The following is a 16,063-nucleotide window of genomic DNA, read 5'->3' on the forward strand; positions in this document are numbered from 1 at the left end:
GTTAGTGAGTGAATGACTGTCTCAATAGTGTCTTTATGAGTAACTACATATGTTTTAAACTAGTATATGTGACTATTGGTGTATATAAGTGAGTATATGTGAGAGTGAGAGATTGAAAGAGTTACTGTATGAATAAGTATGTGTTTCTATAAGTGATTGTTTAAAAGACTAAGTATGTGTAAGTTTCTGTAGAAGTAAGTGTGGTGGTGTGTGTATAACTGTATATGCAAGTAAATGGATGTTTGATTCTTTATTAGCATGTGTGTGAGTAACTCTATGGATGAGTGGCGTTGTGTAACAGGATGTATAGGTGTATGAGTACATATGATGAGTGAGTACATGTATGAGTGACTGTATAGGACTGTTGGTGAATGAGTGGGTGTGTATGTGGATCTTAGAATTACTGAATAGGTTGTTGTAACCGGTATTGGTATGTCCATTGTTTTGAAAATTTTAGTTTCCATTTTTGAATGTGTGTATCAAAGGTTATATTAGGGGGAGAGGAGGTCTGCCACTATCACAAGGATGATGTCATCAGTGATGCATTTGAGATGTCATCAGTGATGTCACTGATCATGTAATGAGTGATGTAATATGTGACGTCATCAGCAGTGCATTGATGGCGCACGAGTTATAGTTAGCTGAACTAACTATAACGGGGGAATTTCAATGGTTTTGTACGAGTGAAAAGTCCAGACAACTATAACGCCCCTGAAACCTATGGTTTTTTTCAGTGAATTTCTAAGGTTTTTTAAATGCTAATTCCCAACTATAACGTGCCTGAAACCTATGGTTTTTTCAGTGAATTTCAAAGGTTTTTTAAATGCTAATTTCTAACTATGCCTAGAGAGATAGGACATTTGAAGAAAGAAGAAAAAACGCACAGAAAGAAAAAAAAATGTAGATAGAAGCAACAGAAGTCCTCAAAGACGAAGAAAAGTGCAGGAAAAAGGATAACGTGCAGAAAGAACAAACAGAAGAGCAGAAAGAAGCCTTGTTGCAAAATCATCCTGCACCCTCAACTTTTTCAGGCGGATACTGGTGGTAACTGAGTCTGACTAACCAGTCCTAGAGCCAGTGCTATGTTAAAAGACACTAAGAATACAGTGAAAACACCTACATACACTAGGGAACTCTATGCGTTGGGGCCCCCCTGTGATTGGCATGACCTCCTCTGTAAGCCCCTAGTATATAATAGGGCAGGGGATTAAAACTACCTCTTAAAACGCGCCACAGGGTGTGTTTGCACACGTCACCTCAGGCCCCGTCCCCTCCCTTCCCCACTGTGTAAACACACCCTGTGGCCGTTCTAAGTTGAGAGATTAAGTCCCCTTGAATCCTAAGGGTCCCTAGGGTCAAACTAGCCCACTAGGTACCTCCAGTAAGCGCCACAGAGCTGCGTTGCATAGAGGTGTAAAAAGGGGCCTGGCCTCAGAACACCAGTCTGCAACGCAGCTCCCTGGCGCATACTGAAGATACCTGTTGGGCTAGTTGGCCCTCAGTATTGAAGGGGAATTAATTCCCCAACTTACAACTGGCCAGGGGGGGGCGTTTGCAGAGTGCTGCAAGGAGGGGGCGTGGCCTCCGGCGCGGTGCCGGTCTTTTATTTATTTAATTTTTTTAAGAAGGAGGGCTGTGTGGCCACCCTTCTTTTTCTAATTTATTGGCCCTGGGGACCCCATCCCCCAGGGCCTGCACCCTAATTTTTTTTATTGAAAAAAATTAAGTTGACCCCAACCCCCGGGTCATGGCCTTTTTTTTTTAATATTCTTTAGGAGGGGGATTGTGTTGCCCCCCTCCTCAGGCCACTTATGGCCCTGGGGACCCCATCCCCCGGGGCAGGCCTTTGTTTTTTATTTTAAAAAAAAATATATTTATAGAAACACCTAGGACATGCTGGACAAACCGTATGTACCTATCACCATGACGATTTGCGTGATATTCATTAAAAGGCGACTATGCATACAATGAATCCACGTGGAATGTATTTACAACACTAGTGAAGCTCCGACGTGTCCGACGCCCTACCGTGCCTAATCCCGGCGCCCCCGCCGGTGGGTACTCTCCAAGTAGAGACCCTTGTCATTTATTTATACAAACATGGGTAGCTATTGACGGGCACATTTAATACACACGCACATCAAGCCATTCAAAGGGGATTCGACAAAAATTCGACCAAACTATGCAAGAAACCCCCCTCACGGTTAATAAAACACACATCCACCGCCGGATGTGTAATACTTTTTATTTTACTCTCTGGAAAGGAGACAAACCAAACTTGAGAGTCACAGCGTGCTCCTGGCTGAGGCCAATGCTGTGTTACACCCACCAGTGCCCGCCGAGTGCCACACACCTCTGTGTTGTACTCCACCAGCTAGTGCGTATGCTATGACACTCTCTAGCCCATGTGCACTGTAACACCACCCCGTGAATATGTCATGCCACACTTGCCTTCGCACGGGTTATATTGCCCCATCTAACGTGCCTTCCTCGATGCCTATGTTATAACGCACAACGCTATGCCATACATATTACAATCTGGGATCCATATCTTTGTCACAGTGCATATGCAACGTTACACTCCCCAGCACATATTTTATATTACAACTTTAGAGACTAGTTAGGTTACACAACACTGCCCTGTGCATATTACACTCCAAGGCGCATATCGCATAGCATGCGCTAGTGCCTGTGCTATCTCGCACTCTCCAATGAATCTGTCATTGCGCACAATGTATTGCATATTATATTTCACGCCTCGGTTCATCTTATATCACACTTTTTGGTGCATAGTTTATACCATATACTATATCTAGTTTTCATTTTCAATCGTGCTCTCAGGACTATGTTCTATATAACACTGCGTCCACCTACCCTTTTCACGGGCATTACATTTTGCGATAGGGGGTGGAGGGTCAGGGGGTGTTTCTGCCAAGTGAGCCCGGAGTCACAGTCACAAACGTCCTCTTCTTCCTGAATAAAAGTGAGATTATGCTGCATACTTGTTCATATTTTAAGTAGTTCGCACAGACACACATTTTAAAAACAATAAAGTTCCTAATACCCACCTTCTCTGAACAGTTAGCTTGCTGCCCCATCCACCTCTTCCCTATCCTCTGTTGTCTGAATCCATGGACTAGCCTCCTCCCTCCTGCCATGCATGGTCTGATGTGCTGCCACTGCCCTCCATTTAGCATGATGTACCAGTCCACTCCTCCTGTCCTCCATTGCCCAATTCTATGGCCCATCATTGACCTCCTGCTTAGCCTCTGTGCTTAGCTTGCTGCCCCTATTCTCCTTCCCCCTGACCTCCGATGTCTTTGTGCATGCCACTGCTCCATCCTTTTTGCCCACCATGTTCCATGAACCTGCCACTCCTATCTACTCTGAGTGTTCTGTTGAGCTGCCACTCCCCTCCCACCTGCCTAGCATTGTCAGATTACTGTAACCTGTCCCTGCCACGTCCACCCTGCCTGTCCACATGCCATGCCCCTATCCCCTTCCTCCTGTCCTCCATGGTCCATTTTACTGCCACACCTTTCTGCCCTCCCTTATCTGTTGTGCTGCAACTGCTCCTCCTGCCTGCCCAGCGCAGTCTGTTGTGAAGCCCCTTCCCCTGAACTCTCTTGTCTGTGCCCAGGTCCTGATCCTCCCTTCTATCCTCCATGGTCCTTTGTGCATGCCCCTGCACCCTCCTCCTTGCCCATCATAGCCATTGTGCTGCCACTAACCCTCCCGCTTGCCATGCATGATCTTCTGTGCTGCCATGGCCCCTCCCACCTTCCCTGTGTGGTCAGCTAGCTGCCCCTGATCCCCTCCCACCTTCCCTCCATGGTCTGTGTGTATGCCATCATAGTCTCACTGTTGCTCTCCATGGTGTGTCTTGTTTCTAGTGCCCATCCTGCCTGTCCTCCATGGTCATCTTGCTGCTTCTGCCCTGCCCCCTTGCCCCCAGCCCTCTGTTTCCTTGTGCAAACCCCTATTCCCCTCCCTCCTGGCTTGTCTGTTCCATTGTAATGCCCCTGATCCGCCCCTCCTGCCCTTTATGGTCTGTTATGCTGCAGCTTTCTCTCCTGTCTGTCCATTATGGTCAGCTAGCTACCATTGCCGCTTTCCCCTCTGTTCTCTGTTGTCCATGTGCATGGTCCTGTCCCCTCCCTATTGCTTTCTATGGATTGTTGTGCTGCACTCCCGTCCTGCATGCCCTGTGTGGTGTATTGTGCTGCTGCAAACCCTGATGCCTGCCCTGTAGGGTCAGTTTGGTGCACCTCTCCATGTCCCTCCTGTCCTCTGTTATCCGAGTCCATGTCCCTACCCCAATTCCTCCTGCCTACCATGATCCAATGTACCATACTTGCGAGCATTTTGAACTTGGTAAGAGGGAGATTTTGAAAAAAACTGGGGTATTGATTTTCCCCTTTGAGTTACATTGAGAAAGAGGAGATTGTAGACAGGAGACAGATCAAATAAAGCCCATTTGAGCTTAAAAACATTGGACGTTTCCTGGCTGAAACGGGTCTGTTGGCATGTATGGTTGTACTACCACTGCCTCTTCCTTCTGCCCACAATGGTCTATTATATTGCCACAGCCTCTCTTGCCAGTTCTGTATTGTTGGTTTGTTGCCCCTGCCCCCCTTTCCACTGCCCTCCATAGTCTGTTGTGCTGTCACTGCCCGACCTGCCTGCCCAGTGTGGTCAAATTGTTGCCTCTGCACTCTCCTACCTGCCTTCAATTGTCAGAGTCCGTGACCCTGGCCTCTGCCTCTCAACAGTATCCCAATTAACAACTAGATTGCTAACATTCTATATTTATTACAAAAGTGTGGCACGCCTGATGTCATCTGGATGTAATCAAAACTGTAATACCTCTAGAGCATTTCCTTTAGAAATTACATATATGAGAGGGTCTTATTTGCATCAAAATTATGGTTAGTGCTCTAAAAAACCTAAAATGAGGACATATTTTCTGAGTTTTCAAATAGCGACAAAGAACTTTTAAATTATTTGTAATCTTTATGTTTTTTATCCAGTTGACCACTTGATTAAATGTTGCACCTAGGGGATAGGATGTGGTGTTACTTCCAGAGCTGCAGACTTTGCAACTGGGGAACCAGGTTGGAGTTTCTGCTTCAGCTCAACATTCTGTGATTCTGGTCAAATCACTTAATCTCCCCATGTCTACAACCAAAATGAATTTGGTCTTGTAGGATGTAACCAATGCTCATGTAAAGCACTCCAATACCTGACAAGTCTGCACTATATAAAACTGCAAATACACAAAAAATAAGTGTTTTGCACACTTCTGTCATTGGGCTACATGTGGGCTACATCTGGGTGATATTTGTGCTGCATTTGGGCTCTTTTGTCTCTGGTGGCCATCTTGGGAGATTTATTTGTTATGAAGTTTCCTAATTTCCTCATTTACTGCAGTCTCCTCAGTAGGAAATGCTTTCAGTTTTTTACTTTGATTCCATCAAGAAGGTATTCAGATATGTCACACATTTGCCATAAATTCTGAATGTTAGCACTCTAGTTGCTCATTAGATCACTGTAGTAAAGATACTGCTCACCAAGGAAGTCTGCTGCTGGTATTAAAAGTGCATGTTTCAGTCTGCATATCAGAATTTCTTAATGAAATAGAAGAGGATTTGAGAAGTCACTCAAAATGTGCCCTCATTTTCTTTCTTCAGCACTAATCATAATTTCTATGGCAAAATGAACCCCCTCATTGTGTTCCTTTTTAAATTAAATGTTTTAAGTGTTACCAGTTTATTCCAATCAAGATGGCTTCAGGTGTGCCATACCTTTGTCACAAGTAAGACAGTAAGCGCTCTAGTTGTTCTTAAGAACACTCTGGGACATTCTGTCATTGGGCTATACTTGGGCTACATCTGGGTGATATTTGGGCTACATTTGGGCTCTTTTGTCTCCGGTGGCCATCTTGGGAGATTTATTTGTTATGAAGTTTCCTAATTTCCTCATTTACTGCAGTCTCCTCAGTAGGAAATAGTTTGTTTTTTACTTTGGTTCCATCAAGAAGGCATTCAGATGTGTCACACATTAGCCATAAATTCGGAATGTTAGCACTCTAGGTGCTCATTAGATCATTGTAGTAAAGCTACTGCTCACCAGGGAAGTCTGCTGCTGGTATTCAAAGTGCATGTTTCAGTCTGCATGTCAGAATTTATTTACAAAATAGAAGAGGATTTGAGAAGTCAAAATGTGCCCTAATTTTTCTTTCTGCAGCACTAATCATAATTTCTATGGCAAAATGAACCTCCTCATTTTGTTCCTTTGTAAATTAAATGTTTTAAGTGTTACCACTTTATTCCAATCAAGATGGCTTCAGGTGTGTCATACGTTTGTCATAAGTAGGACTGTTAGCGCTCTAGTTGTTCTTTAGAACACTCTGGGAAGCTGCAGTAGAACACAAAGGAATCAACTGACAGTCTCTGCCCTTGTTGGATGTACATGTTTTACTGAGAATGTCAGACTTCGTTCTCACATGATTGAGAAAGATAATGTGAAATTACAGAAAATATGCTCTCAGTTTAGTTTATAGATCACCTTCCAAACCTCTGTGGGAAAAGCATGAGAAAATAGTTCTCTCAAACTTGATTAATGATATCACAGCAGAAGGCTTTTTCACATGGTAAAATCACCTTAGAACACACCGCAATTCCTAAAATGAGTATGGTACCATCAACAAATGATTTATAATGTAACTAAAGTCTTAAAACCTTCTATTAACTGCAATGCTTTTTAATGAGGTGCTATCATGTATATTGGTCCCAAGATGGCTGCCAACACTTCTTGGTTGAAGTACTGACAGCCAATCAGATCTCACGATGAGATGTGTGGTTAGGCTCTGCCCAGATATATCTATCTTTTTAACTCTAATTTTCTCAGGAACTACTGAACGGATTTACACCACTTAAGCAAAAGGCACGAGTCTGAACTGAGGACTACCTCTTTGCCAAATATGGTGTAATTCCGTTCAGCAGATCGGGCTGTAGTTGCGTCAACAGGTCCTATGGGAAAATGCATGGGGAAAACGCGTTTTGAGACCCCCCTTTTTTCTCGGCCCCCGCTTGACAAATCACTGTGAAATTTTCAGGATAGGAGCAGACCGGAGCTGGCCAAAAGTTTGGAGAAGTTCGCAAAGATTTGTTAATCGGCACCAACGTTATTCCAAATAGAATGTTGCGGATATCCTATGGAAAATAGGTCCTAACTATAACTACCTACTGGCGACTGCCAGTAGGTAATATATATATATATCCTTTTGACATGTTTACCCCCACTTTTTGCCTTGTACATGATGTGATCGACTGAAAGTGCACTGGGTTTCTGCTAATCAGGTACCCTGTGCCACAGCTATTTCCCCAAACTGTACAACTATTCCCCCGATTGGTAAAAACCTTTAACACTGTCTGTAAGTCCCAGCTTCCGGTGTGCTTGTTGACTGGATTCTGCCATCCTGCCACCCAAGAAACTATTCTGACCTCCTAGGGTGAGAGCCTTGTGCTCTCAGGAGGCCCAGAACTAAAGAATGTCCGGGAAGAGGGTGTAACCCCCCCCCCCTCCCACATGATGACCTGCTGATCAGCCTCCTTGGGTTGGCGAGCTTCAAAGGAGCCACAGCCTTTGGAATGTGAATCTGGCTCCCCTCGTAGGAGAGGAAGCCAAAACCCTCATATCCAAAGCCCGCTTGGCACCTGGACAGGTAGGAAAACTCACTAGTCAGATAGGCAAGCCACCCTCAGGCTATTACCACCCCTAAATTGGGATAGCTGTGAGGTGAACACGATTTTTCAGAGGTAGACATCTTTGTGATGGCATACTTAGGAATTCTAGGATAGGGCTATGCCCACTTTCCACATGACGTGACCATATAGGGGGTGTAGTGATCTCTTGGCACCAGAGAAGCAGATCCTGATGAACTATGAAGCACATGAAGAGCCGCAAAAGCAGAGCAGACTGAAGAGAGCACCTGACTTGGCCCTAGCCCAGCTGACTTGTCTGCCATTTTCCATCTACTCTGCGCCAAAGGACCCATCTCTAGTGGCAGCAAACTTATAACTAGGGAGGAAAATTCAGACCCTAAAATCCCCAAAGGGATTGTCCCTAAATGTACAGAAGGTGATGACATCACAAAATGGTTCACAGCATTTGAGAGAGCCTGTAGAGCAAGGAAGGTAAGCCAGACATATTTGGGCTCTCTCCTTTGGGAACTATTCTCTGGTAAATGCAGGGATAGACACCAGACATTGAATGAGGCAGATGAAGGGTTCTATGACCACATAAAGGGTACCCTGAATGAGGGCTTTGGATTCACAACCAACGAGTATAGGATTAGGTTAAGGGAGACTTAGAGTCAGTCCTGGGTAGATTTTGTAGAGTTTTCAGTAAAAACACTAGGTGGCTGTTTGAAAGGTAACAGTGTGCATGATTATTATGGGCTTTACAATTTATTAAAGAAAGAGCATCTGTTGAGTAATTGTTATCAAGAGAAATTACATCATTAGCTGTTAGACCTAGGTCTACTCTTTCCTCAAGAGTTGGAGAAGGCAGACCACTGGGTCAAAACAAGGGTGACCAAAACTTCCACTAGTGGGGGTGAGAACAAAAAAACAGAGACCAAAAAGCCCCCTTCAAGGGAAAGAGGGTAATCAAGCAAAACATAAAAACAAAAAGTCTTCTCAAGGCCCCCAAAAACTTGCACAGGAGGGTGGGCCCCGAAACTCTGCACAGTCTAAATGTGGGTACCAGGTAAGAATTGTAATCCCAAAAAGGCTTGGCGTCAGAACTGTAAGGCCCTTGGATACCGAACTGGAGACCCTAGCTGTCCAAACCAAAAAAAAGGCCTCTAGTGCACCTGCAGTAATGGCATTGGTAGGTCTCCAGATGGGATCACTGGTGAGCCCCGACCAGGTCACCGAGGGAACTCTACTCTCAGAGGGTGGGTTGGATGTAGCTGTCCTGGCTGTATAGCCCAGTAACCTGAAGAAATACAGACAACAACCAAATATCAATGGGGTTAGAGTTGAAGCACTGTGGCACACTGGTGCTAGTGTCACCATGATGACTGAGCAACGGGTGTCCTCAGACCAATACTTGACTGGTGAAACATATACAGTCCTCAACGCTGATAATAAGGCTAAGGTGTATCATGGCGGTGATAGCCTTACAATGGGGAGGGGTAACTGGCCACAAGAAAGTGGTAGTATCTTCTGCAATCTCTATACAGTGTCTGCTAGGCAATGATTAAGAGTACTCAGCATGGGCAAAGCTCGAAAGAAATACCCATGCAGCTATGCTAGGTATACCTAAATGGGTGTGTGTGAGAAAACCAGCGCACAGTGCAAAGCCGAGGAATGAAAAAAGGTGCTGGAGTCTGGAATAATGGCCAAGCCTCCAAGAGAAAAGGCAAGAAGTCTGGGAAACCAGCGTCTGAACACACAAGCTCAGGTCCCCTCTTCTCAGGGAACAGACCTGTCAGCCCCAGAGCGAACTGAGCACTAGGAGCTTGGGCCTTACAGCCCAGAGCTCTTGGGCCCAGGGGGGCCTTCCAGGAAATATCTGTGGCAGAGGCCCTGTCCCACTCATGAAAGACAGGAGATGTCAGTGGCACCCACTGGACCTATTGGGAGGAGGGATCTCTTTACACTGAGGCCAGAGACCCCAAACCTGGGTCCACTAGGAGCTTTGAGAGTTTCTCCTCACATTGGCCCAGGACATACCCCTAGCTGGGCATCTTGGCCAAACTAAAACGTGGAGTAGGTTGGTGAGCCATTTGTACTGGCCTAGTATTGACTCTACTCAGTATATCAGATTATTGTTAAAGTGTGTGTATTTTTTTTATTTAGCTTTGAGACAATCTTTTTAAATATTTACAGATAGCATAACCAATGGAAAGTGTCAACATCACAAAGCTCATTGAATCTTACTTAAATATAGGCTGTACACTGTTGATTAACCACGTTTTCTATTTTCATTGATAACAGCAACGTTCTAATCCAGTAATCCTCCTCGACGGCTGTTTCTCTTCCTATCTGCTGATTGTGCTTTTCATGCTCTTTTTCTATGACCTTTTCACATCAGAAGGAGCTAATAAATCAGCAAATGCCAAGGGTTGAGTCTGGTTACCAAAGGTTTTCTCTCTCTTTTTGGTATCATTTTCTTAATTTGAAAAGGTTAAATCAAAAATTCGAAATCTAAGAGCAGTAGCAGCCAAGATAAATTAGCCATGCTCTTTATAAATGCCCTAATTTATATATGTATAGCTTATGTAGAGCTTGTTTCTAGAGGCTGTCAATTATTTGCAGATACCAGGAACACCAATTTAGAATGATTTGCATAGGTCCACGAACACGGGTTAAATGGGGGATGACAGGAGGGCTGGCATTAGAACTAGAGTATGCTTGCTCAGCGGTTAACTTAAAGCCACCAAACAATATCTCAATGTTTTAGTACACATGCACTTAGCACTGCATTTTCGGTGCTCGGCCTATTATGCATGCTAAAGTTTCGATGGTGTTGCATCTATTTCAAAACATGCACGTTAGCTGAAATGGGTATGGGACTGACTGCACCTTATACAGTTGCATTCAACAACTGATCCAAGTATTCAGCTTGAGTTTCAGTGTTGGCAGTTTGCATTAACACATTTTGAAGTGGGTGGAGCATTATGCAGAGGTAATAATAGGTGTCAAAGTTATCATATCAAAACAAAAAGCTAGTAATTCAAAAGAAATACGAGTAGGTTTCTTTCACTTTATTTATTTTACTGTCCACCTCGGTTTTTTTCCAGCACGTCCTAAATGAGCATTAACATGAGTCTCGCCCATGAATGCGTCCCATCTATCGTGATATCACTTCGCCAATAGAGCTGCATCAAAAAAGACACATGGAAGGGCGGGCAATGAAGGAAGGAATTATTCTTTACAGTTAAAGATCCAGTTGCTTCAAAGATTAAAACAAATTAAAAATAAAGTATTCTTTTTGTGCCCTTTAACAAAGAGGTGGCCTGGTTTTCTTCAAGCGACGTCCAGTTTGCATTAGTTTTGCCCACTGTTCAAAAACGACAGTTAATGGTGGAGAACGGGGCTGATGCTACATTAATACAACACTAGGCTGCGGCCTACGGTGCCAACATCAAGGAGGTCAAATGCGGCCCCATTGCAAGGGAAGTGACAGACTCGGCCAAGGTAGTACTACTTCCCGCAGCAGTCCTGGTCGGTAAATACAGTAATGGCATATTTATAAGACTAAGTAAGTCATTGGAGAACACAAATATCAGGTATGCTGATGCATTAAAAATTACAACACTTGGCTGGTTTCAACTTGAACATAGTTAAAACTGAAATCCATCTTCTAGGCACACGCCCTAACGTGAATCCAAGTAAGACACAGACTGAGTTTTATGACAGATACCTAAAAATTAATAAAATAAAATATAAATGACAACGAAAAGAAAGTTACCAGAAATGCGATTTAAGACATGATCGCAATAAGCTACTTGCTAGATAGTCAGTCCAGTGCTCCCTAAAAATCAATACAAAATTGTACTTTCGTTGTATTCTCACAAATTGGTATTTACACCAATGTGTAACACGGGCAAATTGGTAACCCAACTTGAATATTCTACTTCTAATTTTTTTTTAAGATTGGTTGACCTTAATATTGCATCTATACTTTTAAAATACTCTTCGATGACAGGCATCATAATAATTGGTGGCGTTTAAAATGCTGAACAGGTCTCTCTTGACAAACTTCGAAAATGTCTCTAGCGTGCACATTGGCTGTCCGGGGTGCCGGTTATCCCGTCGGCAGAAGGACGTCTGGAATGTCACATCTTCGCCATTGTACAGAATACGGACAAAGTGCTCTCCTTTTTTATCCCTGTTTCCCCACAGTTCAAAGACTAACCTGGCGGCAAATCGAGGGAACCTGGCTTCTGTGACGCCGAGGGCGCTCAGCACTGGGGACATGGTGACGTCGTGGCCAGAGTAAAGCGCGAGCAGCTCATCCTTGCTACCCTGCGCGACGCTCTGCATGCGCGTGACTGTCTGGTTCAGAAGCGGATAGGTCGCCATCAAGGCATACTTATAATACAGCTGCTTCTCCTGACTTTCCTTTTCGTCCTCCAGTTGGAAGGACTTGATGACCTTGAAGTGCTCCATGCTAATGCAACCGTTTGTGGTGCATGGGAAGCTAATGTTGTGGCAAAAATGACAGAGCAGAGAGTCTATGGGGTTAGAGGCCCGGAGCTGCCGCGTGGGGACACCCACCACCTTGGCCATTTCCATGTAGGTCCTCTCCAGCTGGACGCTCTTCACTCTGAAGCTGTACTGACGCCGCTGCTCCTCCTCTAGATACTGGTTCCTCATTGGGCAGTCGCAGCTCCCTGCACAGAATATGGTGCTCCACTGCTGCCGGATGTTGATCTTCTTCCAGTCAAATTTTGGCAGGAGGCTGTAGAGCAGGGCTAGGCCGCTCTGCAGAGTTCGACTCTTGCCCGTGGACTCCATGTACAGGTGCTTTGTGGTCCAGTTGTTGGGCAGCAGCTTATGTTTCTTGAGGTAATTCTCTCTTAAGACCTGTCCATTTTTTAAATGCTGTACAACACCTGGAATATAAAACAAAAAATAATAATTGTATAATGTTCATCTTACACTATCACTTATTTATTTGGATAAGATGAATAGTTCTCTATGAAGCTCTAAAAATCATCAGAGGGAAGTATGCTTATATTTGGAACCATTTAAAAAAAAAAAAAAAAAAGTAGCACGCCACATGGTTTTTGAAGAAACCTGCTGCGGCAGTGGTACTTCATGAAACCTCTTTCTAACGTAAATGCAAGAGGAGAGTCTCCATAATTCAATCGATGACTCAATAGCACAACCATACGCTCAAGCTGGATTCAGCCCGATTCAACAAGCCACCATTACAGCACAGACCACATCACAGCTTGAACACTCAAGTAATTCCTCTAATCACCATATCTACTGGGTGAAATAGTACCTGCAGGCTGCTGGAATGCAGGAAGAAACTCCGCTTAAATATTCCAAACAACTTCTTCCCACAAGTTACGTCTAGTACCGGTCAGTGTCGGGGAGCTGGGCTTTGTCGATGTAGTCAAAAGGAGTCTAACTGAAGTGGAAAATGTCAATACTCCAAATATGGTAATTGTGTAGGGCTTTTTTATTGAAACGATATGTCCTGCTTGACTCTATGCAAGTATGTTGCTCTGTAAGGAAGTGTGGGTAAAAAGGCAAGGCATAGGTAGAGTGTGGTGGGTTCATGGATTTAAGTGATTCGATCTCCTGGAGTGGTGCTTGTGCAAGAAGCTCTCTCAAAATGCTCAGGTCTCATGGACAACTTTTAGCTTTTGGGCACTGCACCAGTACTGATGAGTACAATGAGTAAGGCGCAGGCTGGCTGCTACGGGCTTTTAAGCCAATAGCATGGGCTGCAAACACTTGTTGACAAGTGGATGTATAGCCTGTGGGAGTAGCGATGCTATCAGGTATGGTGTGCTGCAGTGCGATCCAGACTTCATCAAATGTCCTGCAGCACATGGGAATTGCTGAAAATTATCCACATACTACATGGCGGCAAAAGCAATTTTCAAATCGTGGGGGCGGGTCAGATGTAAGCCGTTTGAGTAGAAATCATGCAGTCATAGATAAGACAATTGTCCTTTGGAACAATGGATTGACTGATAATGGGTAGAGTAAGAAATATTAGTGTCAATTTTACAGAACAGATCAGAGGAGTATTTAGAAAGAAAATCAATGAATATCTTACCCCACACATTGAAATGTGGATTTTTAAGCAAGAACATTCGGAAATAAAACTATTTTGGAGTTAAAAAACAGCAGACTGCCTAACCGTATCAAAAGGATCAACCCATCAAAAGGCTGGAAGCAAGGACTAGTAGAATAGTTTGCAACTAAGTGAAGGTGATACTGGTGTTCAGGGAAGGAATGTTTAGCTGTACTGGAAAGCTGCCAAGAACTTGAAACTACTGCACTCACTTTAGCATCACCATTCACCAGGATGGAGAAATAAGCTTTGAAGATTTTACTCAACTTGTAATACAATAAAGAATTGCTTTGGGTGTTCTCTGCCACAATTTATTTGCGCCCCCTATGTGACTAAACCTACTTATTTATAAATAAATACACAGTGGTTTTAGGGTTGGCTTGTGTGAATGTGACTGTATATAACCCAGGAGGTCCCGGGCCGGTAAAATTGCACTTACTACAAGCCACAATAAATACAGAGAAAAATCAAGAATGCTGGTTTCGGCTTGGTTAACGTTTCTGCTTTGCAGGTAGTCTGCAGCAAAGAGCAACCATTTTACTGACTGAGAGGCTAGAAAGCCTAAAGGGCACCTGCAGAGAAAGGAGGCTCCAGTGACAAAATGCTAAACCTCTGTTGTCTGGTGAATGTTTCCGTTTGATAAAAATACGACATGCATGGTGTCCCCCAAGTTAACCCACAAAGCAGAACTCCCTCGATCCCCCAATTCTGAGCCCAGAGTTTTTACACCAAATCAGAACTTATGCTAAAGAATTTGCCAAAGGAGAATCACAACCAGGTCCTGTTCTAGAGGGTGGTCGCTGCCCCCCCCAAAATGCCCCACCCATGGCCATTCACAAGTGGACAATCGTCCTTTGTTCTTTTTTGTAATGCTTCGTGTGGGGCCTTCAAAGGGCGTTCGCAGTCTTACTACCTACCTGTCAGGATTGCAAGCAATGCCTGGGCCTTGTTACAAGTGTTACATCAGTGAGGAAGGAAGCTGCTGATTTCATCCACAAATGAAGAGCCCCAGTGGTATCCTGTGACGCTCTCACTACAGATGAAGAGGCTGCAAACTCCTCTCAAAAGGTAGCAGTAAATACCAGACTTCTGCATTTCTAAGTGGTATACAAATAACAGATGTTACTATTACCCAGTCTGTGACACTCCATTTACCCACTTTGGAAGGATTAAAGGCTGATCTGAGCCTGTCTGAACAAAACGTCAACAAACTAAATGCTTTATTCTGACACTGGCTTACAGTTAGAACTTTCTAGTGATCATTCTGCTTAATTCACATGATCTTGAAGTGTTTATAGAAGAGGCTATACATGTGGTTGTAATTGCCACCATTGTGCCCTCTGATCTGTGTCTAACTGGCAGGGTACGGGTTCAAATCCCATCAAGGGCATTTCATCCTTATGAGATTGATAACATGGGTATCACTCAGTCAGCTAATAAGAATTCAGGCATTTATAGTAGTACAAAATAGCAATATATGCTTTACCAAACACCACATGAACACACATTATTATATATTTGTGTAATGTAAAAACAATAATTGCATCCAAAGAAGTTAGTGTTACTTGAATATGAAATACCTTGAAAAGACAAGAACAGTTTGGCAAAACAGGAACAGTTTGTTTAATTAAACATAGGCGGGCAGGAGAACAGTTACAGGCACGGGGTCTGAGAACTGTCTCAATTTACAATTAGTCTGCAGCTTTCTTTTATACAGTTCATTGAGGGTAACTAAAGGTTTCCAGCAATCCGTGTATGGTGAGAAATATAAGTTGCTGCCTTTGGAGTCATAAATTAATTGTCTAATACAGGTGGGCCTTGACTTTGCATGGACACAATGTGGCCAGTGGATAACGTGTCCAGAAGTCCAGCATGGGGAGCATGTGATCACTGCGTGTGCTGTGTCCCGAGTGGTTATAGGTTTCTAACTCATGTGGCATCTGATTTTATGGTGTTTGAGGAGCACGAGTACCCCTCCAGCCATGTGTGCTTTATTGAGTACAATCTCCCTTGACCACTGCATTGTCAGCGCCTACCTGTGGGATTGATCTAAGCTTTCCTTACGTACGTTTGTCTGCCGGCTACGTGCCAACCTACCTGTGACCTATCAATCAATAACCTCGGCCCTAGTCTCAGTGCTTGCCCATGTATTTGCGAGTCGGAGTTGATGTGGATTTCACAACGGGCAAATTCAATAATAAAGACATAATTCTGTTCTCATAAATGAATGTAT

At 43.9% G+C, this 16,063-nt stretch overlaps 1 protein-coding gene across 3 annotated transcripts in view; it reads right to left on the bottom strand.

Moving 5' to 3' along the window:
• Window positions 1–10,756: 10,756 nt before the first annotated feature.
• The window catches only part of PXYLP1 (2-phosphoxylose phosphatase 1), a 509,674-nt gene continuing 504,367 nt past the window's right edge, over window positions 10,757–16,063 (bottom strand). For all 3 annotated transcript variants that reach the window (XM_085634923.1, XM_085634924.1, XM_085634922.1), the window contains one exon: window positions 10,757–12,631. In XM_085634923.1, the coding sequence (XP_085491049.1) occupies window positions 11,700–12,631 (932 nt within the window). In that variant the 3' untranslated portion in view covers window positions 10,757–11,699. The remainder of the gene's footprint in view (window positions 12,632–16,063) is intronic.

The sequence above is a fragment of the Triturus cristatus genome, chromosome 11 (genome assembly GCF_964204655.1).
Source record: "Triturus cristatus chromosome 11, aTriCri1.1, whole genome shotgun sequence".
Lineage (NCBI taxonomy): Eukaryota > Metazoa > Chordata > Amphibia > Caudata > Salamandridae > Triturus > Triturus cristatus.